We start from the raw sequence: 27,500 nt of genomic DNA, 5'->3' as shown, positions 1-27,500 counted from the left end.
AGAGATGGATGAAAGGACCCACAGGTGAATGGGCAGATGATGGAAGAATGAATGGATGAATGGATGGATGGATGAATGGATGGATGATGGATGGATGGATGGATGATGGATGGATGGATGGAAGGATGAACAGGTAAACAGATAGATGATGGAAGGATGAATGGATGGGTGGATGGACAGTTGAATGGATGGATAGACGAGTGAATAGATGGATGAATGGGCAGATGGATGCATGGACAGATGGATGGATGATGGATGGATGGATGGACAGAGAGTGAACAGCACAGGGCCCTCCTGCATCCCTTGCCACTCACCTGGATGTACAGGTCCACCAGCTCGCTCTGCCGCAGGATGTAATAGATCTTCCCTGCTTGCAGCCAGGCATGAGCCTCCTTCTCTTTCTTCTGGAGGTCAATGAAAATCCCCAGACTTCGTTTGGTGTAGTCCAGAGCGGATTTGTAGGCCCTGGAATCAGACAGAGGTGTCAGAACAAGGGCTCTCATCCTCCTGGAACCAGTCTGCCTCCTCCCGAGGGTCTGGTGACAGACGAATCTGGAATGTGGGGACTGGGAACGGCCCTCTTGTGTGTGCAGTGTTCTGCTCTTCCCAGGCTGCTGGGAGGGCCAGGGTGAACACACACGGCATGGAAAAGATGAAGGACATCCTTCTGAGGGAATTGAGTGTCATGCTGCCCTGTGGCAGGAGGAGTGTGCTCGTCCATCTCCCCTGCCTCCCAGACATGGCCTGTGTCTTCTCCAGACGCACCAGGAGCCGTTAGTGTTCAGAGGCTATCTAGGCCGATGGTTCTCCAGGTGTGCAGGCATCACAGTCACCCGGAGGCCTGTCCGTATAGCTTGCTGGCCCTGCCCCCAGAGCTTCCGGCTCCACAGGCCTGGGGCAGGCCCTAGAACTCCCACTTGCCACAGGCTCCTAGGTGACATGGATGCTGCTCTGCTGGTCCAGGGACTACACTTTGAGAAGCATGGCTCTAGCACACTGGCCCATTTTCCTTCTGTGAACCTGAGGCCAAGACTGGAGCCAGTCTCCCGGGTCCCCATGGAATCTGGCTCCTTCCCTGCTCTCTCAGTAAGTCCGACACTCGAGGGGGTGTGACTGCAGCAATGTCACTGGGCCCTGTGGGTGGGGTGGCCAGGGCCATGGTTACCCCACCAGGTCAGGATGCTCTAGGGAAGCCGAGTGGGCCACATATGGGATGTGAGACCTTGAAACCCTGCCCCAGGGAAGCAGGTGACACAACTGGCTCTGTCTTCTGTGGGAGAGAAGCCACAGGTGGCTGCTGTGGTCACATTTAAGGGGACAGATGAAGGCCAGGAGTGAAGACTCGGGGCAGGCAGAGGTCAGATGACAAAAGCCACCATAGTAGGAAGAACAGCCCAGAATGCACGTACTGCCTCTGCTGGGGTTGAGATGACCTTTGGGGAGGTATGCAGGCAGGGATGGGAAGACGTGTCACCCAACAAGGGAGGCTCAGGCTGGGACTCACGGGCCATCAGCAGCCCTGGGACGACCCCAGGCCCACCAGCTCAAAGCATTTGATGCCAAGGAACCAAATGATCCCAAGGAGAGGGGCTGCTGAGGCCCTGGGCCAGCTTCCCTGTGCCCCCCTCCCTGCCCTGCCCCCCCACCCCCTCTGCCCCCCTCCCCGCCCCCACCACTGCAAAGCCAGCCCTCACCGCTCGGTGCCCAGGGACAGGTAGAGCTGACTGATGGTCTCCAGGAGCTGCCCCTCCAGCACCTTGTCGGCCACCTTGCGGGCCAGGGAGAGCTGGAGCTCGTGGTAGATGACACACTGGGCCTCGCTGGGCATGACGGCGCTGTAGAAGTAGCACAGCCGCTGCACAGCCCGCAGCTGGCCTGGGCAGAAGACAAGAAGGAAGACGTCAGCCTCCCAGCATTGAAGCGAGGCTGGCTGGGCTCGGAGGCCCCTGCGCCATGCTTGCCTCTTTCACACCTCTGTGAGCCTGGGCCCCATAGGCGGGGAGCCTGAGCACAGATAGGCCATGCGTCCATGCAAGGGCAGCTGCCGAGCACACCGTGACATGGGTACAGCTTGGTGCAGATGCTCATGGTAGAGGCCGGCCTTCTTTACAACCCCCAGGGCCGAGGTCCTGGCCAGGCTCGGCCCCTGTACCAGGCCATCTATTTCTGTTCCACAAAGCCCCTCTGGCCAGGACCAGGGCCGCCTTCAGCCCGAGCTGATGAGGCCAGGGGCACAAGTAGCCCCTGTCGCAGATGGAACCCTGAGAGAGCAAAGCCAAGCGTCATGTCTGCCACACACGGCATCATGTTGGGGGAATGGGGTTCAAAGCCGGCCCCTGGCGTTCCCACACATGCTTCTCTCACGCAACCAGGCTCCAAACCCACAGGCTCACTGGCCTCTCCCCAAGCCAGGGGCTGGGAACGGTGGAAAGCTTCTGATTTTGTAGTGTCAGAAACATTCTGGAGATTAACACCGGAAACCAGGTACGCCAAATGGACATCTGTCACACACGTCACCCAACAACAGCTGAATACACAGTCCTCTCGAGCGCCGATGGGACATTCCCCACGACAGACCACGTGCCAGGCCACAAAATGAGCCTCAGTGAATGGAGAAGGACTGAGACCAAAGCAGAGGTGTTCTTCAGCTGTACTGGCACGAAACTAGAAATCAACAGTGAAGCAAATGTGGGAAATTCAAAAATATGTGAAAACTACACACTCCTAAACAACCAGTGGGTCAAAGAAGAGACCATCAGGGAAACTGAAAACTAATTTGAGAAGAATGCAAACAAATGCACAGCCCGGGCCAGCGTGGTGGCTCACGCCTGTCATCCCAGCACTGTGGGAGGCCGAGGAGGGAGGATCGCTTGAGTCCAGGAGTTTGAGACCAGCCTGGGAAACATGGTGAAACCCCGTCTCTATAAAAAATACAAAAATTAGCTGGGCGTGGTGATGCACGTCTGTAATCCCAGCTACTCAGGAGGCTGAGGCATGAGAATGGCTTGAACCTGGGTAGAAGTTGCAGTGAGCCAAGATTGCACCACTGCACCCCAGATTGGGCAATAGAGCAAAACTTTGTCTTAAAAAAAAAAAAAAAAAAGCACAGCGTATCAAAAATTCCAAGATGCAGCTAAGGCAGTGCTGAAAGGGAAATTTGTAACTGTAAATGTCTACATTCAAAGAAAGAAGAAAAATCTCAAATCAAAAACCTAACCTTCCACCTTGAGAAACTAGAAAAAGAACGAACGAAACCCAAAGCGAACAAAAGGAAGAAAATAATAAACATGAGAGTGGAAATGGGAAGTAAAAATACAGAGAATGGAAAAACAAAAGAGATAATCAGCAGAACCAAAAGTGGGGTTTTTGAAAATAATAACAAAATTGACAAATCTTTCACCAGACTGACCAAGAAAAGAAAGACGGGACACAAATGACTAAAATCAGAGACAGCACCATGGCTCACGCCTGTCATCCCAGCGCTTTGTGAGGCTGAGGTGGAAGGATCGCTGAGGCCAGCATTCAAGACCAGCCTGGGGGAATATGATAAGACCCCATCTCTAATAAAAATAAATAAATAAAAAATTAAAAACTCAAGTTTCTAAAATCGGAAATGAAAGAGGAAACATTATTGCCCACCTGACAGAAATAAAAGGATTCCATGAAAACACTACAAACAATTGTACACCAACAAATCAGACCATCTAGACACAACAGCCAAACTCCTAGAAAGACACAAATTACCGAAAGTGACTCAGAAATGACCCCAAGAAAGCATGTGGGGTAACAGCCCCGCCCTCGGTCTCCTCGACCGTTCAGCGCAGGGTGGGGAGACAGGGAAGCATGATCCCCGTTCCCTGGCCTGCATTTCCAAGTCTGAATCCCCCAGCACCCCGGGGAGGGCCTCGTAGGAGGAGGTGCCACAAGCTATTGTGCCAGGAGCCACCGGAGGTTGCAGTGGGGGCTGGGGCGCTGGGTTCCTGGAGGGTCTCCTTCCAGTCAGAATGCCCCTGGGGAAGAATCCTGGGTCTGAACCCCCCCAACCCTCCTTGGGCAGATGTGTAGGACTGGGGCCCCTTCACACGGTCCTTTCCAAAATCTCATCCCTCCTAGGGCCAGAAGTGGTGCCAGGCCTGTGCTGGGAAATGGGCAGATTTGGCCACAGCCCCTGGGGCTCTGGTCCAGGCCACAGGAGGCACCTCTGAGTGGTCTCACTATGCCATGACGTCCATCCTGGGAGGATGGACAAAGCGCTGCAAGGCAGAGGGGACCCACAACAGTATCCCTTGTCTCGGCCATTTCCCTGGACTCAACTTCCTCATCTATCCTCTGTGGCCTAGATTTCGGACAGCCCTGCCCACCTACTGTCCGTTCACTGCTCAGTCTGCAGTGACTGTTCTATAGCACTCCATGGCTCCCCAGTGCTCTTGGGGAAAAGGCCAAGCCAGAGCCTGAGGCCCCAGGCCCTGCGTAGCTCTCCAGAAGAGCTTCTCACCATCCAGCACCCAACCCACCCACTCCCAACTCTGCACCTCCCTGCATAAGCCCTGCTCACTCACCCCAACTCACACCCCACTCACCCCCACTCACTCACCACCACTCACCCCACTCATCCCCGCTCACACTCCTGCTCACTCACCCCCATCACACCCCCACTCACTCACCACCACTCACACCCCACTCATCCCTGCTCACACTCCCACTCACTCACCCCCATCACACCTCCACTCACTCACCCCCACTCACCACCACTCACACCCCACTCATCCCTGCTCACACTCCCGCTCACTCACCCCCATCACACCCCCACTCACTCACTACCACTCACCACCACTCACACCCCACTCCTCCCCGCTCACTCACCCCCACTCGCTCACCCCTGGGCCTTCACACAGGCTACACCACCAGCCCCTCCCCCACCACCAGCCCCTCTCCCACCACCTATTACTTGACTAAATTCTCTCAACCCTCTGGTCCCAGACTAAAGAGGCTTCCCTAACCCGGGGCCAAGTGCTGCCCCGCCATCACACCACTCACCCTTTTGTGGCTTCTCTGGCCTGAAGCTCACATTCCCACGCTCAGCCCCTGCCACCCGAGGACCCCACAAGCCCCATTTGTGGGTGGGGCCTGGCACACTCTGCCCAACGAGCTGCTTTTGCATGAACTGCTCTGCGGCTTTGGGCCATCGCCCGCCCCTGTGTCCTCTGTGAAGTGGGATGACAGGTGCGCAGGCTGCCGAGATACCAAGCAGATAACACGGGCACAAGAACCGGCGTTCAGGGCCTGGCTCGTGCAGGGGCCCCAAGTCCCAGCTCAGCAGAGCCTGCCTTGATCCCAGGGTTATGTCTAGGGATTCCCAGCTTGCAGGACTTTCAGTGCTCAAGGCAGGATGGTCCCTGGGCAAACCGGGAAGAGCTGGCTGCCCCAGTAGGGCACAGAGGACCTGGCCCTGTGTGGGAACCACCTGTCTCCAGGGCGCTTGCCAACATCTGCTGTTGGCCACGACTCAGCATTTTCGATGGTGGAAAAACCACCACTTGTTTCTGAATCACAAACCCCAGGTGTGCCCTGACCCGAGTGGCCCCAGAAGGCGCACAGGAGGAACCAGGGCACTCACTCTCCACGTGGCCCATCTCCACGGCGACCAGAAGGGCCCACTCATAGTAGCCCTTGCCCTGCTGGGCCGGGCCCTGGCGGGTGCAGAGGTGGCCCAGCTGCAGGAGCACGTGGGTGAAGTCCCGGCCACACTCCCGACAGGGCAGCCTCGAGAACAGCCGCACGGCCTCCAGGAGGTAGTGCTGGGCCAGCCTGCTGGCACCCGCGTGCAGGCACAGGGCCCCGAAGTTGGCCAGCACCACTGCCTGGTTCCTCCGCTGGCCCAGGTCCCGAGCCACCCGTAGGGCGTGGTAGTAGCCCTCGGCTGCCTGCCTCGTCCGGCCCGTCCTCTTCAGAGCCACGGCCACCATGTTGGCAATCACACCCTCCTGGTCCTCGCTGGCCACCACTGCATCCTGGACAGACTGCAGGATGTCCAGGGCCACCGGGCTCTGCCCGTGAAGCACGTGCAGCCAGGCCAGGGCCACCAGGCGGTCCACGATGGCACGGACTCCGGCAACAGCACTGGCTTCCACCGCCTGCGTCATGAAGGTGATGGCCGGGCCGTGGTAGCCATGGTGGCTGTACAGCTGGGCCAGGCTGGCGTGGAGAAGGCCGCGCAGCGCCTGGCCTGTGCCCGGGGTTAGGGAGGCCAGCGCTCGCCTGAGGTAGTGGGAAGTCTGGGTGGGGAGGCCATGGGGCTGGAGGGCGTTCTGGAGCACCAGGTTTACGCTTCCCAGCGAGCTGGCCAGCGAGTCCTGTGTCCTCAATGAGGCCACCTTGACACAGCTCAGCACCAGGTGGGGCAGGCACTTGCGGCTATAGATGTCAGCCAGGAGTAGGTAGCAGTCTGAGAGCCACGAAGCCTCTGGGGCTCCCGAGTCCCTGTGCAAAAGCAGTAGCCGCTCTAGGAAGGGCAGGGCCTCCTCGGGCTGCTTGAGGTGCACGTGGTGCCTGGCCAGCAGGAAGCAGGCCCGGGCCTCGGCCTGCAGGCTCTGGCCACCCACCGCCCGCCGCAGCGCCAGCTGCAGTAGCTCCCCCTCTGCCTCAGTGCTGCAGATGTGGCTGGGCGTCCCCAGGAGCAGGGCCATGGCTTTGGGAACCACCTGTGTACACTTCTCCCTGTTCTTCTGCTTCCGGTAAATGCTGGCCAGGTTGGCGTACACAGCCACCACCAGGAACAGGTCCCCGAAGCTGCCCTCCAGGGCCCCCAGTGCTTCCTCAAAGTATACCCGGGCCTGGGACAGCTTGAGCCTCCTGCTGCACAGCCGCCCCAGGAGGAAGCAGAGCCTGGCCAGGGCCATGAGGAGGCCAGCTTTCTTGGCCGCCCCTCGGGCCTGTGCCAGGCGCCCAGTCAGCTCCTCCTCGTCACTAAAGCTGCAGAACACGCTGCTCAGCCATGGCAGCGCCACGTCGTACAGGCCACGGAAGCTGGCCTTGTACCCGGGGGCGTTCAGGAACAGCAGCAGTGAGCTCAGGGCCTCTGGGTCCTCCCAGTCATCCTCAGCTTCCAAGCAGAAGGAGGGCTCCTCGGGGTCCTGCAAGCTCACGTTGCTGGATGCCGCACAGAGACCCCAGGACGCTGGCTCCTGGGGGCAGCCTGGGCAGGTCTTGCATTGTTCCAGAACATTCTTCACCTTCTGCAGAGTCTCCTGTGGCTCCAGGCCCAGGCAAGGTGGAGGTATTTCTGCAAGTCACAAAAACACCTAGACAGATTAGAGTCCAGCAGTGAGTCCTTGGTCCACTGGGGGCAGGGTCCCCGCATCCCGGCCCTCTGTGTCCCTGGCGCAGCTTGCCATGAGCCCTTGAGAATTATATGCAATGCAAACCCGGGGCCTGGAGCACGGAGGAACTCCGGCACTATGGGGACAGAGAGAACACGCAGGCCCGTGGCTCGACTCTCCTATGAAATCACCCTCCTGTCCTGCTTTGTCGCCCACTGACAGCGTGGTTTTAGGAGACTATGTCAGCTCAGTGATCCCTCAGAGATGCCTTTCCCTTTAGAAAGAATCAAAGCCTTCTAACTGGACCCATGTAAATGCAGCACTACAACTACAAATGTAACTTCTGTCAGCATATTGGGCCCCCCGGTGGGGTACAGGAATCCATGAAATCCTCAACAGCCAATCAGAGCTATTGATCAGCTCAAAAGCTGCCATGCAAAATTGGTAAAGGCACCGACGGCACAGGACAGGGGTGTTGTACCCATGTACCCAGCTCCGTGCAGGGAAACGGACCATCCCTGCAGGAACGATGGGAAAGCTTCCAGGCCCCTGTGGCCACCTTCACCTTGGATGGTCTGAAAACCTGAAGCCCACAGTTCCTAATGGGTTAACAAAGGCCAGACTGCTCCAGCAGCCCACTGGTGCCTGCTGGCTTTGGTGGATTCCTAGCCAAAGCCCCCTCCCAGAGGTGAGCAAACAAGCGCATTTCCTGTTGGAAAACCTGGGATGAAAGGAGGCTTTACTGGGAAGGAAAAAACCTAGATTTAAACAGACTCTCTGTTTCAAGCTCACATGCAAAAAATATTTTCAATACAAACTGTCTCCTTATTCGTCTGTAAAGCCTTGGAATTAAAAAAATAAATAAATATGATTTAGAGGCAAATGTCTGACTTGACTACACTAGATTAGCTCAGAAATCTCCCCCACCCAGCAGAGGCACACAGCACCTCCCAGCCACTACCCTGGCCTCCGGGGCAGCTGGAGAGCCACGTGCCTTTGCTCCAGGGACTTTGGCAGAGGGTAGAACCACCCCCTCCCCGAGGCAAACCTACAACAGCCTTCCCTTCCCCACTGGCTTCCCGGGCCTCCTCTGGGACCTTGTGCCTGCATCCCAAATGTACTGGGATGGATCCCATTCCCAGGGAACTTCCAAGGGCCCTTGGGGCGTCCACATCACCAGGCTGTCCACATGCAGACCCTGTGTGAGGGGAAGAGACAGAGCCATAGAGGGGAGATGCGAAGGCCTCCCTGAATCAGCCCCTCAGGAAGGAGCAGACCCTTCAGGGACCTCAGTTGAGGCCCCTGCAACCTAAGACTCTGAATTCTGCCACCCGCTGAGGGCTGTGTGGCCTCCCATCTCTGAGGCAGAGCACAGGGCGAGCTGTAGCTTCTCCAGGTCATGAGAAAGGAACCCACAGCTACATGTGGGCCCCAGCAGTGGAAAGGATGTCCCACCTCAGTCGGGGACCAGGCGGGGGCCAGCATGTTCATTGGAAGAAGTGTGGGACCCCACGGCCTCCAGTGCCAGAGTAGACGGGAGGTTCAGGCCCACCTCAGGCGACGTCCCCCAAGCCCCCAGCCCGCACCACAGAGGGGTGACAGCCCCATCCAATGCCCACCGTACTCAGCTCTGTCACCTCCCCCGGCGTTACCCCAAGGCCCAGCTCATAACCAGAGGAAGCCTGAGCCATGGACAAAACCCACCTTGTTCCTGTGGCTGCTCAGTCTCAGCTTCCTCTACTGAGTCTGGCAAGGGAAAAAAGAGAAGCAATGAACACTCCAGCCAGCACCTCTGGTCCCATGTCAGGTTGAGCTGCTGTCGGTGTTGCAGGGTGAGAGCATTGCAGGGTGCAGGGGTTGCTGGCTGGGGTGTTGCAGGGGTACAGGTGCACACCAGCATAGGAGTACTCCTGACACCTGAGGGAGAGGCACAGCCAACGGGCCAGAGAATTCCCGTGTTCCAGCATCTCTAGGCCTCCACCCCACCCAACCCCTGTGGGGACTCCACTCTCCCATCTTCTGGGGACATCCTCCCATCATCAGTGGGAGCACGCTCTCAGCTTCCATCAGCTCCATCAGGGAGCAGGGCGCATGGAACAGTCAGCAACTCTGAGTCCAACAGTCCAGGGATGAATGCCGATCCACCGTGCACCCCCAACCCCTTCATCCCAGGGCAGGCAGCTCCTGGGTCTCAGTTTCCACCCCAGCAAAGTGGCTGACACTAACTGCTTACTGGGTTTCCATGGAAGTCAAATGAGAAATAGCTGTAAAAGGTGTGGACTGTGTCAAGTGCTGTGAACTGGGATAACAGGTGTGCAGTTCTGGGGAGCACCCTCCAATGCCCCCACCCCAGAACACCTACACCCTGTAACGTCCCCACCCACACCACCTACACCCTGTAATGCCAGCCTGGCCAACATGGCCAAACCCCATCCCTACAAAAAAATACAAAACTAATCCAGGGTGTGGTGGCGCGTGCCTGTAGTTCCAGCTACTTGGGAGGCTGAGACATGAGAATCGCTTAACCCAGAAGGCGGAGGTTGCAGTGAGCCAAGATCATGCCACTGCACTCCGGCCTGGGCAACAGAGCAGGACTCTGTCTCAAAAAAAAAAAAGTGGGTGTGTAGGTACATCTGTGTTTATCTACACCCAGCAAACAGCACGACCTCTGCCATGTTTCTTTATGTTGTGGATGACATACCACCTTCATCTATGCATTGCTCTGCAGCCCCCAGAGAAACCTTTCACACACAGAGGGGCACTGAGGTCAGAGAGACTATCTCTGTCCTTAGAAGGTGGCAGCCCTGGGATCCCACCATGACATTCCCTGGCAGCCAGGTGACCAGGCCACACCACAGCCTGGGTTCTTTGTCTTGTGACGAGGAGAAAAGTCGCCCTCACCTGGGCAAAGCGCAGTGGGCAAAGGGCTGGGCCCCGAACAGGAGCCTTCAGGGCTGGCAAATTAGAACCAGGTCCACACCCTCTCCCTCGCCCAGCGTCTCAGGTGCCTGGGGTCAGGGTAGGAAGGGTTTCCCTGGTGCCCACGGGAGACTCAGGGCCGCGTTCCCACGCCCCCAGCCCCTCACCCATCCTCTCTCCTGTCTGGCTTCTCTGCAGCCCCTGTGTGTCCTGGAGGCGGCAGCAGCCTCTGTCTGTTCACCTTTCAGCGCCCAGGGGCTGGCACTCACTATCTGTGGATGGACAAGGCAGCAGGGGCTGCGGAAGGGAAAGGGGAGGGCAGCAGCCCTGCCACAGGCATCGCCCACACGCACCCAGGCTGTACACGCTGCAGACATCAGTGCCCGACATCCGCCTCAGCAGCTGCCTGGCATCCTCCTCAGAAAAGCGGCCCTCGCTGAAGAATGACTTTTCTTCCTCATTGAGAAAAATCGCACTTTCCAACCTGGAAAAAATGAAGTGCTTTATTTAAAATAATATATTTGCGAAGTTGGCATTTCACACTAAGATACATTTCCATTCCTTGATTTGACAGTCTCGGAGCACTACTCTCTGCCCAGGGGTGGAGACAGAGATTTAAAAACAACAACAAAAAGTCCGGACGCGGTGGCTCATGCCTGTAATCCCAGCACTTTGGGAGGCTGAGGCGGGCAGATCACTTGAGGTCAGGGGTTCAAGACCAGCCTAGCCAACATGGTGAAACCCCGTCTCTACAAAAATACAAAAATTAGTCAGGCATGGTGGCATGAGCCTGTAACCTCAGCTGTTCGGGAGGTTGTGGCAGGAGAATCACTTGAACACGGGAGGAAGAGGTTGCAGTGAGCGGAGATCACACCACTGCACTCTAGACTGGGCAACAGAGCAAGACACCGTCTGGAAAAAAACAAAAAACAAAAAAAAACAGATCCTGCCCTCAAGGGGTGCCTTGTCTGGCCAGGGGCAGATACCCAAAAGCAGGAAAGGCTGCAACAGATGCAAACAGGTAATGGTGTCCTAGGACAGTGAGCTCCTAGACAGCCTTCAAAGCCCCACCCCAAATGTCCCCTCCCTTATGAAGTCCCCTGTGACAGCTGCAGGCAGAACCAATCCAATCTCTCCACATTGTAAACTCCCGCTGATTCTGTACAACCTCAGTGCTCCCCAACATAAACTCAGGGCACTCTCATAAAGTCAGGGAGAAGAACTACAGGAAGAAACAGAGAGAGAGGGAGACAGGGAAAGAGAAAGGAGGTAATTTTTGCTTATAGGATTAAATTACCAGTATAATATGAAACTTTGAAAAGCATCTTACTGAGATTTTTTAAAAACTTAGAGCAGCTTACAGCACATTCTACAAAATAACGGGCCTATATTCTCTAAAAACATCAAAGAAAGACTGAAAAGCTGTTTCATATTACGAAGGCAAGACAGGACATCTGAATAGAACATGAGGTCTGAAATTTTTTTTTTTTTTTTTGAGACGGAGTCTCGCTCTGTCACCCAGGCTGGAGTGCAGTGGCCAGATCTCCGTTCACTGCAAGCTCTGCCTCCCGGGTTCGTGCAATTCTCCTGCCTCAGCCTCCCGAGCAGCTGGGACTACAGGTGCCCTTCACCTTGCCCGGCTTATTTTTTTGTATTTTTAGTAGAGATGGGGTTTCACTGTGTTAGCCAGGATGGTCTCGATCTCCTGACCTCGTGATCCGCCCATCTCGGCCTCCCAAAGTGCTGGGATTAGAGGCTTGAGCCACCGCGCCCGGCCGAGGTCTAAAATTTTCATTGTCTATAAAGGGCATCATTGTGACTACTGGCAAAATCTGAATCAGATCTGTAGGTAATGGCATTGTATCAGTGTTAATTTCCTGATTTCGACAGTTGTACTGTGGTTACATAAGCAGATGTCCTGGTTTTAGGAACCACATACTGCATTATTTAGGGGTAAAGGAACATCATGTTTACAACTGACTCTCAAAGGGTTTAGAAAAAAATAGAAGTGAAAGAGAGAAAGTAATAAAGCAAATATCATAACATGTTAACATTTGTGCAATCTGGGTGAGGGAATATGGGAATGTTGTACTCTTTTTGCAATTTTCTTCTAAGTCTGAAATTGTGTCAAAAATAAAGTTAAAGAAAAAAAAGAAGAGCCACCAGGTTGTTCATTAAATAAAAGATGAAAATCCAGGGTCTGGATTAGGAAAGATACTCAGCAAACGTTTGTTGAGTGGATGAGAGAAGTCAGAATTTCTCCATCCGGGAACAGGACCAATGGCACCTGGCCCTGTCATCCTTCTGGGTTAAAGGAAGGGTACAAACTAGCTCATTCCCCGGCTCTTCTCTGACCCTTTTTAAGTTCAGTACATGCTGACTTCACACGGCCCCCAGTGACCTGTTGAGAAGCTGTGGTCTCCCTTGGAAATGGTAGGGATCAGCTAGACCAAGGATGCCCAGAGTCCTGTGGAACACCAGCTCAGCCAAAAGCAAACAGGGTTGTGTGAGAAGAGGATTCTGGAGGTTACATAAGTGTGGGAAAGGCATTTCAACAGGACAAAGACGCCTTGTTTGTGCTGGGAATCCCTGGGATCACCCACAAGGGATGTGAACAAAGCTTTTTCCCACTGCTTAGGGCATGAGGAAGTCTGTGATGGAGTAGTGGGTGAGAACATGCTTTGGGAACTGCTGGTGTAGCTCCTGCCGTCAGAGCGTGGCCTAGCCAGCTTCCAACTGCTTCTGATGCACAGGTGCCAGAGGTACCAGAGCAGACGGACCCTTTCCATGAGGGGAACAAGTGCATGACTTGATGAGGCATGATAACAAATGGCCTCTGAGACCCAGTCTGAGAGGTGTTGGTCTGTCGCAGCCCCAAACATGGAACAGGACCACTGAAGACAAGCATCTCATTGGTGGGGCCAGGACCAGGGTCATATGACCCAGAAAGTGGACTCTCCACACACCCACGTTCTCTGTGCTCATTGACCAAGGTCTGAAGAAGCTCGAGTCCAGGGAAACAGAATTCCATCAAAGGATGGGCACAGCTGACTCCTCTCCAAAGACCCCCTGCTGTTGCTCGCACTGGGCAGTGAGGACACAGAAGTGACCAGGGAATTCTTCTCTTGGAGTTCCCTGGCTGGGGGCAGGCAGGTCATGGGTAGCGTGGGAATCACATAGGAAGAGGCGTATGGCCAGAAGAGTGCCCCCACGGGGGCTGATGGGAGGCCCCAGGAGAACAGGGGGGTCGGGGAGAGGGGGCATCCCAGGCAGAAGGGCACATGTGTTACCCAGAGCCGTTTTAGAAGGCACGAGTTACTCTGCGCAGCTGCACTCCGGTGAACTGATGGCGAGGGCCAGCCTGGCCATGGGGGCCCGCAAGGCCGGGCCCAGAAGCTTCCTGGGGCTTTACGGAGAAGGGCGACGTATGTACTGGATTACATTGTGTCCCTCAATTCATGTCTCTCGGAACCCCAGAAGGTAAGCTTTTCTGGAGAAAGGATCTTTGCGTTGTAATTAGTTCAGCTAAGATGAAGTCAGACTGGAGTTGGATGGGCGCTAGGAGATGGGCACCCTCATAAGAATACAGTAGACACACAAAGGAAGACAGCCACATGGAGATGGTGGCAGAGTGCAGTGATGTGGCCACAAGCCAAGGAACGCCCACGGCCACCAGGAGCTGGAAGAGGCAAGAAGGACCCTCCCCTAGAGACTCCAGAGAAAATGTGGCCCTTCTGGCCTTGGTTTTAGACTTTCAGCCTCCACAACTCTGAACGAGCACATTTCTGCTGCTTTAAGCGCCTGGTGTGCAGTGCCTTATCACGGCAGCCATGGGAAGATAATGAACATGGGCAGGTGGGCATTCGAGGGAACGCTCTCCCTGCAGCAGCCTGGAGGAAGGACACCGGGGAACCCTGGGGTCAGGCACTGGGGTCGAGGGGCAGCAGCCTGAGGACAAGGGAAGAGACTAGGCATCGTCCACAGTGACTTCCAGGCTTGTCACCTGGGAAGCCAGGTGGACGCAACAATGTCCCCTTCGGTGAGATGGGGGTGGGTTCAGGAAAGGGGCGGGGCTCCAGCCACTCACTCGGACACGGGGCCCTGCATGCTGATGAGGCCGCTCCGCACAAACCCCACCTGGCCCGAGGCTGCGTGTCGGCCCACGCACCAGGGCAGGCCGGGCACCTGCGCCCCAAGGATCTCGATGAGGTCGCCACCTTGGAAGGTCATCTCTTCGGGCCCTGAGCCCTGGAAGTCTGCCAATGCCAAGGCCAGGCCCACAGCTACAGAAGAAAGCCACACGGTGAGTGCCAGGGAGACCAAATAGGGGCCAGAGCGGGCAGACAGGGCCGATGCCAGCCACCCTGGACCATGGGGAATTCATCTTTTGGCTGCTAGGAGGTTCATAGTAAAGCTTGGCCTCCGCAATGAGGCAGGGAACGTCTGCGTGGTCCTCAGACGGGATGCTTTTATTTAGACCCTCTATTGAAGACGAGGAAAATGGAGGCTCAGAGATGTTGATAAATGAGCCTCGGCCATCAGCCTCCAAAACCAAGGCTCTTTCCTCCTTTCCTTCTGCAGCCACAACCCCCAGCCCTGCCCACTCCCCACCCCACTCCTGCAAGGGGCGTTAGTCCCCCTGACAGGTGCACAGGCCATCCAGACACCGGCAGCTTGGCACAGAGCAAAAAGCGCTGGATCTGGCATCCAGGCAGAAGGGCTGCTGGCAGTGCCAGCTTTTCACAAAGAGGACACAGTCACAGTCCTCTGTTAGTGCATGGGGCAAATTCTGCCAGTGCCAGCCCACCTCGACGCAGGGCCTTCCAGGCGTTTCACACAGTGACGGAAGGATAGAGTCTGAGACTGTTGTGTTGCACTGCCTGAGAAGTGACATTTGGGAGCTCTTCGGAGACAGTGGCCAGGGGCCTTGGTGCAGCTTCACTGAGCATCCTGTGAGGCTGCATCAGCCCCCGGAGTTCCTGAGTATCAGTTATAACCTCACGAGCTGGAGAAGACTCGATTGGTACAAAAGTAATTGTGGTTTTTGCCATTGAAAGTAATAACAAAAATCACAATTACTTTTGCACTACCTAATAGCGCTCTCTCGCTCTCTCTCTCTCTCTCTCTCTCTCTCTCTGGCTCAGGGAGGGTTCAGGACAACTTCCAAAATGTTGGTGCTGCTCCGTGGCACACACCTTTCCCCGGGTGTGTGAGGCCCATGGAAACACTTACCCATCAGCGGGTTGTCGGGCGTCACAGGGCCACCCATGGCGTCATCGATGGGGTCCTGGGGGACCCTAAGAGCCCACCTGGAACCAGAAGAGGGAGGTCTTTGCTGCGGGATTTCAGATTTGGGGCAGATACATCCTGTGCAGAGACTGGACAGGTCAGCCGCCCCCAGCAACCCGAGCAGGTCCCTCGCCTCCCCGGACACACACACGTGCACACACACACACACGCCTGCCCGGTTGTGTGGCCTTCGGGCCCCGTGTGTGTGGCACTGCTCCCAGGGAGCCCCATGTCCCTCAGCCTAGGGCCCTCATCCTGGAAACACCACCCCCCCTGTGAACCTGGAACCCTGCAGACCCCCAAAGCACCTGCCTCCCCCAGCTCCGCACAGAGAGGGGTGAGGGAGATCCCAGCCTGGGGCTCTGGAGGCCTGGATTCAAATCCTAGCACTACTGTGACTTTGCCATATAACCTGGACAGATCACTCCTCTCTCGGCCTCAGTTCCTTCAGCCAGAAAAAAATGAAGCTGAACTAGATGACTGATAGTCCCTCTTTCCCAGAAGGCAGAACACACTCAGTGTCCCCTGTTGGGATGCCACTGGCCAGAGGACATAGGGAGGATTCTTAGGAGAAGCTCCTCCTGGGTCTCAGTAATGAGAGAAGCCAAGCCATAGCCTGTCATTTGAGATACTGCAAATCAAGAGACTGAGGTTCTCTCTTTGCTTTGGCTACCAGGAAGCTCCAACCCAAGTTAATGCCCCTGCTTCAGCAAGTGAACAGGAGTCTGCATGTCACCTGTCCTCACATCCCCTGGCTCTACCTCTGGGTCCCCTGTGCCTTCTCACTCTGGGTACACATGTTTTATGTAACTTCCTCAAAAGCTTTTTGGATGAGCCTGGTGAGAGCTCATGCCACACCTCCTGTGCCATCAAACCCCAGGATAGCCCTGCCAGGTGGATGTCATTGGCCTATCATGCAGCTGGCAGGCCAGAGGCTCAGACAGGTGGCCAACTTGCCAAGGCCACACAGCTGGGAAGCAGCAGAACAAGTCCATGGCCAGGTCTGTCCGGGGCTCCCACCATTCCCTGTCCATCCCCTTGACCTCCAGATGACCCGGGCCTGGGAGTCTCGGTGAGGCCAACAGCTCTCAGAGCAGCAAAGGCTGGTACCTACTGATGAAATGGAATCAAAGGCTCCGGGGCGGCTGCCACTGCCACCTCCTCGGAGGACACGCTGGGGTTCGGTGGTGAAGAGTCTGCTTCCGGGGCCGCCTCTCCCTGGGGAGCCCCCAAAGCCTGCCTGAGGGCCTGGGGGCCATTTCCTGCATCCTGGGGACCCGTCATCACTCTCACATGGTGGTCAGGACACAGGACAAAGAAGGGCCCTTCAAAAGGATGGAGGCGGTCACTGAGGGTGGCTGGACTGGGCGCAGCTGTGGCCCTGCCCCCCACACCCCTGCCGGACAGACAACGAAGGCAGCACCCGCAGGAGTGGCTCCCCCAGTATCTGCAGGCACAGAAACCCAAAGGGGACCAGACGGGGAGGTGGGCCCGGGGCAAGGTCCCAGCTCAGCCTCCATGTGCTGTGTGAGGCTGGCTCAGCCTCAGACCCTCGCCCCGGGCCTCAGTTTCCCTGACTGTGTGATGCGGAGCCAAACGTGGGACCCCCAGGGCCCTTCTGCTGAGTGTGGACTGCCCCAGTGAGCCCAGCCACCGCTGGCAGCCCTCTCCGGCTGTGGTTGGGTAGGAAAGACGGCCTCATGTCCCCGCCTCAGACTCGGGGCTAGACCACGAGGCTAGTGCAGCAGCCACGCCAGGGACACGAGCTGGGGCTGGCACCAGACAGAACCTCTCTTCCGCTGTTTCCCAGCCACCTCTGTGTCCCTGGGGGCTAACCAGGGTCTCTACCACTAAGTGACAGTGCCACACCAAGCACACCTCCCTGCCTGGAACACCCCTCAGCCTCCAGAGGCTCCGCAGCCCACAGCCCCAGGCATGCTCAGCACAGCGGGATCCAGGCTGTCACCCCACGGCCCGGGCGTGCCCCGCACAGCTAGACCTCGGCCATCACCCCATGCAACACTCACCTTCTTGGACGAGGAGGCTCTCGTGGGTCAGCCTCAAGGCGTTCTCATCCACATGCACTTGGATGGCCGTCTCCTCCTCCTCACTGGGCGAGAGCAGCCAGAAGGCCTGGTCCATAAGCAGGTTTGCCAGGCAGTGATGAGTGAAGCCTGTGGAGGCAAGGCCCGGTCACCTGAGGGCTCCGGAAGAGGGGCAGGGAGACAGGGAAGCCTGCGTGGCCCTGGGTTAGCTGAGCCCTGCACTGACCAGGTCCAGGGAGACTTGCCCTGAGGTGCACACAGTGCTGGCTACACAGCCTGACCGTCCAGGCTGCGAGAGGTCAAGCCCAGCTCCACCACCCACGAACAGCAACCATGGTCAAGTTATCTGACCTCCCCATGCCTCCGTATCCCCCTCTGTGAGACAGACCATGTGGTCGGGGCCGTGCAGGCCGTGGGGGGTGCGGGTTAGCAGCAAGGTGAGTCTGAAACGCACATGCGCGAGCCCCACCCCGCGTTATGAGCTGATATCTGTTTCCATTTCTATCAGGTGAAGCCTTGTCTTTGGGATGCTGCGAGCTCCCCACTCCCGTCTGGGACAGTGAGGCTTCGTTCACCGCAGCTGAACTAGGAGGCTTGGTGCACGCTTAAGGCACAGGCAAGTGACGTGAGAATCCTTCCTCCATCCTCAGTGTAGAGTGGACTTTGAAAGAGGGGGACGGGAAGCCTGCTGCCCTCTGGATGGACGCCCCCCTGCCCCACCCGCAATGGCCATCACTGTGGATGGGCAGCCAAGGATGAGCCACTTCCTCCAAGAACCGGCCAAGGGGGATGAGCATCAGCCCTGCTCACTGGTGCTCAGGGAATTGTGGCTACAATTTCTATTCCCTAACTTACTCGGCCCTGAAATCAAGGGTGGGACAGCAAGATCCCCAGGGAGGCTCCATTAGAGCCTGGAATTCCTCCAAATGGAACAGGGAACGTTTCAGGAAGAGCTCACGTGGGTCAGCTTTCAAATAACAGCTTTCCTGGTCAGCACTGAGGCCACCGGATGGCAGCTTCCCTCAAGTTGTGGTTGAGTGAAATTATAGAAGGCAGCATGTGAAGGCAACTAGAAGCACAGCCTAAATCATTCCTTCAACAAAGACCCACATCCGTCCACGACTCCGCCTACCCGGCATTGCTCCCTGAGCACCAGGTGCGCACACCAGTGTTGCTATCTCGCTGGTGAGGCCTTTGTGAACCTGCCTGTTCTAAAGCACGGATTTGTGGCTCACGCCTGTAATGCCAGCACTTTGGGAGGCCGAGGCAGGCAGATCACCTGAAGCCAGGAGTTTGAGATCAACTTGGTTAACATGGTGAAACCCCATCTCTACTAAAAATACAGAAATTTAGCTGGGCATGGTGGCTTGTGCCTATAATCCCAGCTACTCAGGAAGCTGAGGCAGGAGAATCGCTTGAACCCAGGGGGCAGGGGTTGCAGTGAGCTAAGATTGCACCATTGCACTCCAGCCTGGGTGACAGAGTGAGACTCCGTCTTAAAACAATAGATAAATAAATAAAGCACGAATTTGTAATCTAAGTGCATGGTAGGTAACCAGCACCTTCCAACAGGTGTCCCTATGACCAATTCTGGGAGGGTCACCTCTTTACCAAGAGCGTGGTAGGTGGAAAACTTCCAGATTTCTTCAAAAGTCTTAAACGTCACCACGATCCGGTCCTGGTCACTGTGGATCGACAGCAGCCTGGCTGATAATTCCTTAAGAGAAAGAAATAGGAATTCGAGAGGGCCCCAGGAGCTCTGGGGCATCTGTCAGGAGGACACGGTCCACATGAGAGAGACATCTCGCAGACGTGGCCCCAGCGGGGCACGACACACCCAGGGCAGATTCCTTCACATTCCAAGTCAGCTCCTCCCCTGCTCTCAAGCCAGTCATGGCTCCCCAGAGCCTGTGGGGAGAAGCTCCTGCCGTTTCCAGAGCTCATGTGGCCCCCATGCCCTGGCCCCTCACCCTTTACGCCTCCCCCTCAGCACTCCACCTGCCTTATCCCCCACACACCAGTGACCGCCTGTTCTCCCCACCTAAGCTGGTTCCTGTTCGGCTGTGCTCCCAGCCCTGAGTGGCCCCAGCCCCACCTGCAGCATCAACTCCGATTTCCATCTCCCCAGCCAGCATCCCCTCTCCTCTGATTTCTATTCATCAGTGTTGATAGGCACATGAAAAATAACAGCAGCTAACACAGCTCTTCTCGGGAAGTATGTGTCGCGGGGCACTATTAGAGTCTCCATTTGAGAGACAAAAAATAAGGCCCTGTTTCTTTCTTTTCTTTTCTTTTTTAGAGATGAGGTCCCACTCTGCTGCCCAGGCTGGAGTGCAGTGGCACAATCACAGTTCATTGCAGCCTCAGCCTCCTGGGCTCAGGTAATCCACCCATTTTACCCTCCCACAGGTGTGCACCATCACACCTGGCTAACTTTTTTATGTTTTGTAGAGACGAGGCCTCCCTATGTTGCTGAAGCTGGTCTTGAACTCCTGGGCTCAAGTGATCCTCCTTCCTCGTTCACCCAAAGTGCTAGGATTATAGGTGTGAGCCACCATGTCCCGCTGAAGGCCCCATTTCTCATCCAAGGTCTGACCTCTGTAAGTGGCTCAGCTGAGATTCAAACCCAGAGCCAGCACACTGACTCAGTGCACCTGTGCCCGACATCATGCACCACAGCCCCACGTGTCGAGCAGGTACTATGTGTCCAGCACCCTGCAGGTGCTTGGTGTGAGTTAATCACATAACCCTCAAGTCAGCTCCTAGGGATGTAATTCTAAGCATCCCCAGTATGTGGCTGAGGAAGCAGGGTTCATAGAGGCTAACAGGCACCGGCCAAGGCCAGGCTGGTGCAACCCCAGTCAGTGGTGGTAATGTCCAGCCCAGCTCCCAAACCCCTGGCCCTCAGCCATGGGGAGGTCTGCCAGGTCCAGACACACCCTGTGCCAGCCTCCCCAGAACGCTGGTGTGTGCAGAGGCCCGCAAGATGCTGGCTTTGTCGCCAGGAAAAAAATAATAAGACTAACTTCACACTTGTCCTTAACTCCCCATCAAAGAGACTTTGACAGTCCTTGTGAGTGGAGGACAGGTGGAGAAAGCGACAGCTCAAGGTCCCCTGTGCTGAGGCTGTGGGAGAGCAGAGGGGATGATCACAGTGTCCCCCACGAAGCAAGTGGGAGAAACAACCCTTCGCCAACCCCTGGGTATCACAGCCTCCCCTCCCTCCGAGGCCACCACTCTCCCGAGTGGCTCTTGCTCTCTGAGGCCTGTGTCCTCTGTCCCCGGTCTCAGACACTGCACCTCAGTCCCTCCCTGCCCCCGACTCCAGCTCCCATCCCTGCCCAGGCCCCAGAAGGCTACTCACGCCGAGCACGCGGGCCATCACCCGACTGTCATTCTCCAGCAGGCGGAGCTGGCCCCGGAGGGTCTGCTGTAGGCCGGGGTCCTGTAGGCCACTCTTCCTCCGCACAGCCAGCAGCTGCAGGGTCAGGTCTGGAGGGGCAGATGGAGAGTGGGCAGCTGGTCTAGCCTGGGCTGAGAGGTCTCTGGGACACTGTACTCCCCCTGCCAGCCTCCAACCCACACACCTGACCCTGAAGGCCTGGGCAGTGGGCTCCTGGGGAGCCCGAGCCCTGGGTTTAGATCTCAAGCTTGCCCCACCCCTAAAAAGGCCTTGGGCCGCTGCTTAGCTCCCAGCCTGTTTCCTTCGGGATGAGTGCCTGTCCTATGGAGTGGTGGAGACAAGTGGACTCATGCCCCCTGCAGGCCAGGCCGGCACAGCAACCACTGCACACAGGTGGTCTCTCCGCCCTGTCACCGTGACCTCCAACCCTTCCCCCTCAGCGCCCTGCCCCAGAGGGTTGCTGCATCAGAACCTGCGGGCACAGGACCTGGACAGCTGCATTTAGCAAGCCCCTCTTCCACCCCCTTGGTGACTGTAAGGTGGGGAGTCTGGGGAGGGGCACCCACCTCCAGCAAACACCCCACAAGCACCTTGGAAACCTCAGTTCCGCCTCCCTAAGCCAGCTCCTCTCCACTTCCTCCCTGTCTCTCAGAGGGCAGAGGGCCCCCACCCCTGCTCAGATCAATGACACCTCCCACTCACACACCACATCAGCCACCAGCAACCCCGTGAGCTCCACCCCCCACCCCACCCCTGCCCCCATCCTGGTTCCGAGCCTCGGCAGGTCTGACCTGGGCAGCTGTCCACACCTGGCCCTCCCTCCTGTCTGTCCCCTGATCTGTGCAGAGCCACTGGGACCCCATGACGGCACAGTCTGACCCATCACCCCTGCTCTGGGCCATCCCTGTGGCACCGTCCAGCGGAACCTTCCGCAGGGGTGGGCGTGGGCTCTGTCTGCTGGGTCCCATTCGGGGGCCACCCGCCACGGGGGCCGCGGAGCTCCTGACATCCACCCCCCTCCTCAATGTCTGAGGTTGGCAATTTCCCACTAGAATCCAGGCTCCCGGGGCTGTGACCCCGTCTGCCCTGTGCACTATCCCTCCCAGTGCCTGGAAACACAGAGAAAAAAGGCTTCCCAGTCGTCCAGGTCAAGACTCCGCCCCAGATCTCTAGGCAGTGTCATTCCAGGGGCTTTGGCCTCTACAGAGCCAAACGGAGAAGTAGGGGAGAGGGGGAAGAGAATGAGTAGTAGAAAGGGAGAAGGAGAACAGGGAGAGGGGAGAAACTGGGAGGGGGAGACGGAAGGAGAAGGGAGAAAACGGGGGCGGGGGTGGAGAGGGACAGAGAGGGGAGAAACTGGGAGGGGGAGAGGGAGAGGAGAGAAGCCAGGAGGGGGAAAGGGAGGGAGGGGGAGAAAATGGGAAGGGGAGAAGGAGGGAGGGGGAGAAAATGGGAGGGGGAGAAGGAGGGAGAAGGGAGAAAATGGGAGGGTGGGGAGAGGGAGGGAGAGGGAAGAAAACGGACGGGGAGAAGAAGGGATTGAGGAGAAACCAGAGGGGGAGAGGGAGAGAGAAGGGAGAAAAGTAGGGGAAAGAGGGAGAAGGGAGAAAAGTGGGGGAAAGAGGGAGAAGGGAGGAAACGGGTGGGGGGAGAGGGAGGGAGAGGGGAGAAACCAGGAGGGGGAAGAAAATGGGAGGGGGAGAGGGAGGGAGAGGGGAGAAACCAGGAGGGAGAGAGGGAGGGAGGGGAGAGAAACCAGGAGGAAGAGAGGAAAGGAGAGGGGAGAAAATGGGAGAGAGGGAGGGAAAACTGGAGAGACAGACGGAAATGAGACAGAGGCAGAGACGGATTCTCACACCTTTGAATAACCTTGAAGCACCTGCCTGAGAGTTTTCTGCTAGGGGACCCTTGAGCAAACACCCTCACCCGCTATGGCGGAAGGGCCAGTCTGGATACCTCTGGAATCCGGAATCCGCTCCTCCAACAGGAGACACCAGCCCATCATTCCACAACAGTTCCTGCGCTGTGATGGCCTGAAGTTCCTGCTCCCATAAGAGGGTGGGCATTGCATTGTCCCTTTTTTGTTGTTTTTTTTTTTAGAACAGAGTCTCGCTCTGTCGCCCAGGCTGGAGTGCAATGGCGCCATCTCGGCTCACTGCAACCTCTGCCTCCTGGGGTCAAGTGATTCTTCTGCCTCAGCCTCCAAGTAGCTGGGATTACAGGCGTGTGCCAGCTAATTTTTGTATTTTTAGTAGAGATGGGGTTTCTCCATATGGGCCAGGCTGATCTTGAACTCCTGACCTCAAGTGATCCACCTGCCTCAGCCTCCCGAAGTGCTGGGATTACAGGCATGAGCCACCGCACCCAGCCTACATTTTCAAATTCTAAATAACCTGTCGTATTGCCTAACGCATCCTGGTCATCCCAAGTGGCCACCAGCAGTGCTGACCACACAATAGGAAAGTCAGAGGACAGTCGGGCATCACAGCAAAGGTGAAAAGCCAACATGGATGCTGGGGTCTCCATTCTTCCCCAGCTGGGGGTCGGGGGGTCTCCAGGGCAAGGGGCTTTTTAACACCTCCACAGCCCACAACTTCCTGGGCCCCCTCTGTGGGCTCTGCTCCCCAGCCCGGGGCTGCCTCCCTCCACCTGTGCCCTGCGGAGATCCCATCCCTGGGAAGCCTGTGCCTGGATGCCTCGCACCACCACGCAGAGGGCACTTTCACCTACTTCTTACCACATGGCACCTGCGAAGCCCCTCCCCACGGTGTCACCCACGGAGCCCCCAGGACCTGTGTCCCCTGTTTGTTCAGACGCATACAGGGAAGCCTAAGGGAGCCCCCAGGGGCTATGTCCCCCTCTGGGTGCAGGACCTGGGCATCCGCATTTAACGAGCCCCTCTTTCTACTCCTACCGTGATTTTAAGGCGGGAAGTCTGAGGCCACACGTTGAGAAGCCCTGGGTTAGACTCTTGGATGCCCAGGGAGCGCCACAGCCCAGATTTGAACCTGAAGCCCTGCGTGGGGCGCAGGATGTTTACCTGTGGGATAAGCCCCCATCTGCCAGGGAGGGGTCCCAGCGGCAGGCCCAGCCACACGGGCGGAAGAAGCCTCATCTGCAACACAGCAGGTTCCCAGGATTAGGGGAGATCAAGCAAATGCCTGGCTCCCCTGAAGGCGCCAAACGCTCCAGGTCTTTCTGCAAGAAAAGAGGTGAGTTCTGTCCCGCACAAGCCGCCTTTCCCACAGCTGCCTTCCTCCAGTCTCCCCAGAGCCCAGCAAGGAGAGAAGCTGCCTGCATTTCCCAGTGTGCTGTGACAAGCTGCCCCACACTCAGAAGATTAAGACCACACGACTGGTAGGACCCCACTGCTCTGAAGTTCCAATGGGCCTCACAGAGCTAAAGTGAGGGTGTGGACAGGGCCCTGTTCCTCCCAGGGGCTCTGGGGAGAATCCACTCCTCGCCCTCAAGAGGCTGCACATGTCCCTGGGCATGTGGCCACCACTTCTACTTCCGCTTTGTCACTGCATCTCCTTTTCTGCCTCTCCCTCCTGCTTTCCTCCTACAAAGGCCCTGTGATTCCATGGAGGGCCCATCGGAGCATCCGGGATCCTCTCTCCATCTCGAGATCCTTGCCTTTGATGACATCTGCAAAGTCCTTTTCGCTGGATGAGGTAATGCAGGCATAGGTCCTGAGCATAAGGACGTGGGCATTTTTGGGGGACTTTATCTTGCCGCCCACAGATAGGCTCAGCCTCACAGCTTGTGCAGGTGGGAGCCGGGACATGGACCCCTACTGGCTGCTCGGTTCCCTGCTGGGGGTCACCCCTCTGGCCATTGGTCCTGCAGAGTTTGCATCTTGGCCTGGGCACTTCGTCTTTGTCCTGCGCAGTTTCTCTATCCAGGCCTCAGGATCCAGGGGGATCTGATTAGGAAAACCTGCAACTGCAGCAGAGCGTCGTGAACTTCTGTGTGGCCAGTCTTCACAGCCTCCTGGATGTCTCGCTCCGAGCCCTGGGCGCAGCTCAGCCACAGTGGCCTTGGGCGTTGCATCGCCCAAGTGATAGTGTTCACTTCACACCAGCATTTGCTGACCGCCTGCAGTGGTGTGCGCTTGCCCTGTGTGGCCAGAGCCCATTCATAGGCCTCACTTACTCTGCAGCCCCAGCCCAAGCCCAGAGCTAGGCATGCAGTGAAGACTCAGAAATGTCTCAAACAGGCCGGGCGCAGTGGCTCACGCCTGTAATCCAGCACTTTGGGAGGCTGAGGCAGGTGGATCACAAGGTCAGGAGTTCGAGACCAGCCTGGCCAACATGGTAAACCCCGTCTCTACTAAAAATAGAAAAATTAGCCAGGTAGGGTGGCGCATGCCTGTAGTCCCAGTTACGCGGGAGGCTGAGGCAGGAGAATTGCTTAAACCCGGGAGGCGGAGGTTGTAGTGAGTCGAGATCGCAACATTGCACTCCAGCCTGGGCGACAGAGCAAGACGCCGTCTCAAAAACAAAAAAGAAATGTGTCAAATGGAAAGAAACGTGTGTTGCTCAGATCTTGGCTCCGTTGGTTGATGCACCTGACAGCTGTAACCGAAACACACCCCATGGATGCCCCCGTTTGCTAAAAAGAACGTGTGCTCAGACTTTCGTGCTAAAGAATCCAGCAGCAGCCAGCCTGGAGATTCACTTCCTGTGTGAAGAAGATCTGAGCCCCTGGCTCATCACACGGAATGCAGGCCACGCAGATCCTGCCCCTTTGTTTGGAAGGGTTGGATGAGGCTTGCCAGGTGGAGGATGGTAGAGGGAGGGTGCTAAGGCAAAATGCTGTATCAACTGCATGCGTTTTTACAGGGGACCTGTCCAGCCCACCACTGCTGAACCAACCTGTATGGAAGTCCTCTCAATCAACCCTATGTCATGGCCGCTGGCTCTGGGTCTCCTCTTCCACCTCTCGGACAAGGTGCCGTCCCTATTGAAGTTGATAGGTGTCCGGCCCAACAGCTTCTAAACATCATCCTCCAGTTCAGAAGCCAGGGCTCCCTGGAGACCCAGCCAATCCCAGGGCTGTGGCAGCGAAAGTGCAGAATGAGCCCAGAACATCTCATGTCCCAGAAAGTGAGGACGCACCCACTGAGTGATATAGACACATGGAAAACCCAAATCTAGGGTGATCTGAATGACAAAAGAGGTAATGATGTATACAGTCCGAAGACTCAATTAAAGATGTGTGAGCCTACACTGAATTAAATCAGTGGATACCTGGGGAGCGGGACAGCTCTTCCTCACAGTTGAAAACTGATTGCTGAATGGAGAAGGCTTGCCTCATTAGACAGGTACCGCCTGGCAGCCTCTGTCGCAAGGACTATTTCAGCCAGGCCAGCCCATGATGAGACAGTAGAGCTTCAGGAGTTTGACAGGGAACAGGATATTCACGCAGTTTCAGGGTGTCGTCCACCCAGTTACTTACTAACTGCGGAGGGGAGAAAAATAACTGTGCAGTGGGGAGAACTGGCAGCCGCCCCTTCCCCAAGGGAGCAAAATTAGCATCACCAGCCAGAGACTAATGGACATCGTCTGCACTGAAGAAACATTGCTTCTGCGGGATTCCTGCCCGAATCCCTAATGTGATCGTGAAGAAATATTAGCTGCACTTGAATCGAGGGGCATTCTACAAAGATCCAAACTGTATCTTCAAAACAGCAGCCTCCAGATTAAAAGGTACCTCAGAGAGGTCGCGTCAGAATACAAGGTGTGACCCAGGAATATATATACATATTTTTTTTGCTATAAAGGATATTATTGGGATAAATGGCAAGATCTGAATGAGGCCTGTAGATGAGGTGATGGTGTTATTAAAACCAGGAAGTTAACATTGAAATAATTACAATGCGGTTATGTAAGAGAACGTCCTGGTTTTAGGAAATAGGGACACCTTTTAGGATGAAGGTGCATCATGTCTGCCATTTACTCCCAAAAGGATCAGAAAAAAATCACACACACACAGACACACACACACGAGTACACACACACACGAGTACACACACACACGAGTACACACACACACGAGTACACACACAAAGTAAAAGTCATAAAATGTGAACATTCAAGGAATCTGGGTGTGGGCAAATGGAATCATCTGCACTATTTCTTGCCACCTTTGATGTCTATCTGAAATTGCCCAGAGAAGACAAGGAGGTGAAGGAGCTGAGGAGCCCCACCCCAAGCCAGCTTTCCCTCGACCCACCCAGCCTCGTAAGCAGGGAGAGTTTCCTCAGCTCCCCTGCGCTGGGCCCACAGAGATTCGCTCCAGGCAGAGGCGATGCCACAGTGCTTTGCTGAGCCTCTGGAGGAAGAAACACCCAGTCACTCAGGGCAAAGGCTTCCAACTCCCGCCACTCCCGTTCCCAGAGGCTCCCAGCTCCTCCCTGGGCCCCGCGGCTCTGTGGGAGGCTGGCCAGGGCCCTCCTGCTCTGTGCACTCATGGCCCGGGGCACGGCCCAGCCCCTTCCTTTCCGTGAGGCCTGCCCTGGAG

General features: G+C 56.4%; 1 protein-coding gene across 2 annotated transcripts in view; it reads right to left on the bottom strand.

Annotated features, from left to right (window-relative positions):
- The window catches only part of SH3TC1 (SH3 domain and tetratricopeptide repeats 1), a 44,486-nt gene that overhangs the window by 9,232 nt on the left and 7,754 nt on the right, over nt 1-27,500 (bottom strand). For both annotated transcript variants that reach the window (XM_073012546.1, XM_073012548.1), the window contains exons 3-14: nt 24,016-24,090; nt 20,937-21,064; nt 19,184-19,289; nt 17,555-17,701; nt 16,642-16,852; nt 15,471-15,547; nt 14,326-14,521; nt 10,592-10,722; nt 9,024-9,065; nt 5,618-7,282; nt 1,695-1,875; nt 315-465 (exon numbers count right to left, since the gene is read on the bottom strand). In XM_073012546.1, the coding sequence (XP_072868647.1) occupies nt 315-465; nt 1,695-1,875; nt 5,618-7,282; nt 9,024-9,065; nt 10,592-10,722; nt 14,326-14,521; nt 15,471-15,547; nt 16,642-16,852; nt 17,555-17,701; nt 19,184-19,289; nt 20,937-21,064; nt 24,016-24,090 (3,110 nt within the window). The remainder of the gene's footprint in view (nt 1-314; nt 466-1,694; nt 1,876-5,617; nt 7,283-9,023; nt 9,066-10,591; nt 10,723-14,325; nt 14,522-15,470; nt 15,548-16,641; nt 16,853-17,554; nt 17,702-19,183; nt 19,290-20,936; nt 21,065-24,015; nt 24,091-27,500) is intronic.

Source organism: Chlorocebus sabaeus, chromosome 27, assembly GCF_047675955.1.
Source record: "Chlorocebus sabaeus isolate Y175 chromosome 27, mChlSab1.0.hap1, whole genome shotgun sequence".
Classification (NCBI taxonomy): domain Eukaryota; kingdom Metazoa; phylum Chordata; class Mammalia; order Primates; family Cercopithecidae; genus Chlorocebus; species Chlorocebus sabaeus.
Note: the sequence above shows the minus strand (reverse complement) of the source record. Positions and strands in the feature narration are given on the sequence as shown.